Below are 2,559 nucleotides of genomic sequence, written 5' to 3' on the forward strand. Positions count from 1 at the left end.
TTCACAGAGAGAGAGAGAGATCACAAGTAGGCAGAGAGGCAGGCAGAGAGAGGAGGAAGCAGACTCACTGCTGAGCAGAGAGCCCAATGTGGGGCTCGATCCCAGGACCTTGAGATCATGACCTGAGCTGAAGGCAGAGGCTTAACCCACTGAGCCACCCAGGCACCCTAGGTCTAAGACTCTTGATCTTTTCTTACCCTCTGAGGGTATTGTAAGGGAGTTTGCCTAATGTAACTGCAATTGTCTTCATTTCCTCAATTTGCATATCATATCCTCCTGCATGACCATTTTCATTTTCTTTAATATTTAATAAGGAAATGGAATCTTGCAACATTTCAAACAGCAAGAAAATTTTTAAAAGAGTAAGTAAAAATAGAAGATTACTTTGCCAAGACTCTGAATATCAGAGTCTTTCAGTAGATGCACTTGTGATAGTCTCTTAGACATAGTTAAATGTTATCATAGTTAGGTAACTTGATTAAAACTTTATTTTCTCAATAATTATAATAGCTGACTTCTGAGGGCTTATTACAAGTGACAGGCATTGTATAAGTGCTTTGTATGGATTATCTCAGTTGATCCTTCTAAGGATTTCATGAAATAGGTATTGTGATTTTTATTTTACTGATTAGAAAGATTGGATAACTTGTCCAGGGGTGCCTGGGTGGCCCAGTTGGTTAAGCGACTACCTTTGGCTGAGGTCGTGATCCTAGGGTCCTGGGATGGAGCCCATATTAGACTCCCTGCTCAGTGGGGAGTCCGCTTCTCCCTCTCCCTCTGTCCCTCCACTTGCTTGTGGTCTCTCTTTCTCAAAAAAATAAATAAAATCTTAAAAAAAGAAAAATAGAAGAACAACAACAACTTGTCCTTAGTTACACAGCCTGCAAGTAGCACAACTAGAAATTGATCCTACGTCCAGCCTGGCTCCAAGGTCTAGGCTTTTAGCCTCTAGGCCAAGTTGCCTCATGGTTAAGCTTCAGGGCCTATAGGAGGCCTACAGTTGCAAACTTTTCTCTTAAAAAATAATCTGGAACTTCTCAGTATGGATAAACTGGTTAATTGATGGTTCTTTACTAAAATGTCTGGCCAACATGATACCACCATGATAACTGGGAATTTGAATTCTAAAATTGTTCTTTAATACAAAACTCCCAAATTAAAAAAATCATTTTGTTTTTACAGCATCTCTATACATTTGAGAAAGACTTGCACGTTGTCAGTTGCTCTGTCAACAGTGAGAGAACTTTGCTTGGTAAGTTGAACTCTTTTATTGCTACATGTCAAGAACTAAACTACATTTGTTGAGTTTGAACTTTTGCAACATTTGAGTATTCTATGACAATGATTTTCTGGGAAAAGATGCTCTTGGGAGGTTAATTTTGAACTAAAAAATCTGTGTAGTCTACTTACAAAAAAAAGAATGCTTTCTGCATTACCTTAATCATCCACTGACAGATCCTTTGAGCACTCACTTACTTCAGGTATAAAGTGGTAGATTTTAACCAGCCACTGCGTGGATCATTTGCTAATGGATGGTTTTTTGGTTATTTTTTCTTTTTCTACTAGCGGCAAGTTTAGTTCATTTTACTAAAGAAGGAAGAAAGAACGAGCTTCAACCAGGTATGACATTCTATTTTTTTAGTGCCTGTTGAAAGATGAAGATTTATTCACTACTAAGTCAAATCACAAGCAACTTTACAAATAGCTTTATCTCAGAATAAAAAGGCAAAGGTCATGTCAAGCATGAAAATGTTCTGCAATTTTTTTTCTCAAGTAAACAAGAATACAGAATATAATGTGACAGTGAATAGTAGAGGTATTAAAAAGGCAGTTAGCACCTGCAGACAAATAAACACTGAGAACATACTAGAACCCTGTGGTCAGAAGGTGGTGTAAAAAGGGCTGGGAAGGGGTTCATATCCCTTCAAGAATATCATTTTTTTTTTTTAAATCCGATGAGCCGTTAACCCATACCTAATACACTGTGAATAGACCATCAATTCTAAATAAAAATTCTCATTTGCCAGGACCCACTCTGTAGTTTATTATCTATGTGATATTCCCTCCTTTTTAACATTTTGTGCCATCCATCTGTCCAGAGCTCAACAAGTGAGTTCCTGCAGTGGGTGAGGCACTCTGCATACGAGAGAGAGTAGCAGGTGCCTGCACGGTGAGCTCTGGGGACTAAGGGGTGGGTGGCGATACGCCATGGAGCTTGGTCCCATCTTCAGAGGAGGGCTCTAACCCCAGGGGACCAGCTTTTCAATTTACCAAGGGAAGTATGAACTTTTGTGTAAAACTTTCATTTTTAAATGTTGGCTCAAATATTTTTAAGAAATTCTGCTCAGGCCTTTTTGGCCCTTATTTCTTTTAGCCTCAGGAAACCTTTATTTTGCTGGCAAACCCAGTGGAACCTATATTCTTTTTTTTTTTTTTTTTTAATATTTTATTTATTTGACAGACAGAGATCACAAGTAGGCAGAGAGGCAGGCAGAGAGAGAGGAAGGGAAGCAGGCTACCTGCTGAGCAGAAAGCCCGATGTGGGGCTTGATCCCTTAT

General features: G+C 39.0%; 1 protein-coding gene across 7 annotated transcripts in view; it reads left to right on the forward strand.

The window, feature by feature from the left end:
• GSAP (gamma-secretase activating protein) overlaps positions 1 to 2,559 on the forward strand; it is an 83,597-nt gene that overhangs the window by 14,347 nt on the left and 66,691 nt on the right. For all 7 annotated transcript variants that reach the window (XR_009403859.1, XR_009403860.1, XM_059396977.1 and 4 more), the window contains exons 4-5: positions 1,183 to 1,252; positions 1,567 to 1,620. Coding sequence is in view for 5 of the 7 variants with exons in the window: in XM_059396977.1 (XP_059252960.1) it covers positions 1,183 to 1,252; positions 1,567 to 1,620 (124 nt within the window). In the remaining 2 variants the exon portion in view is untranslated. The remainder of the gene's footprint in view (positions 1 to 1,182; positions 1,253 to 1,566; positions 1,621 to 2,559) is intronic.

The sequence above is a fragment of the Mustela nigripes genome, chromosome 4, assembly GCF_022355385.1.
Source record: "Mustela nigripes isolate SB6536 chromosome 4, MUSNIG.SB6536, whole genome shotgun sequence".
Classification (NCBI taxonomy): domain Eukaryota; kingdom Metazoa; phylum Chordata; class Mammalia; order Carnivora; family Mustelidae; genus Mustela; species Mustela nigripes.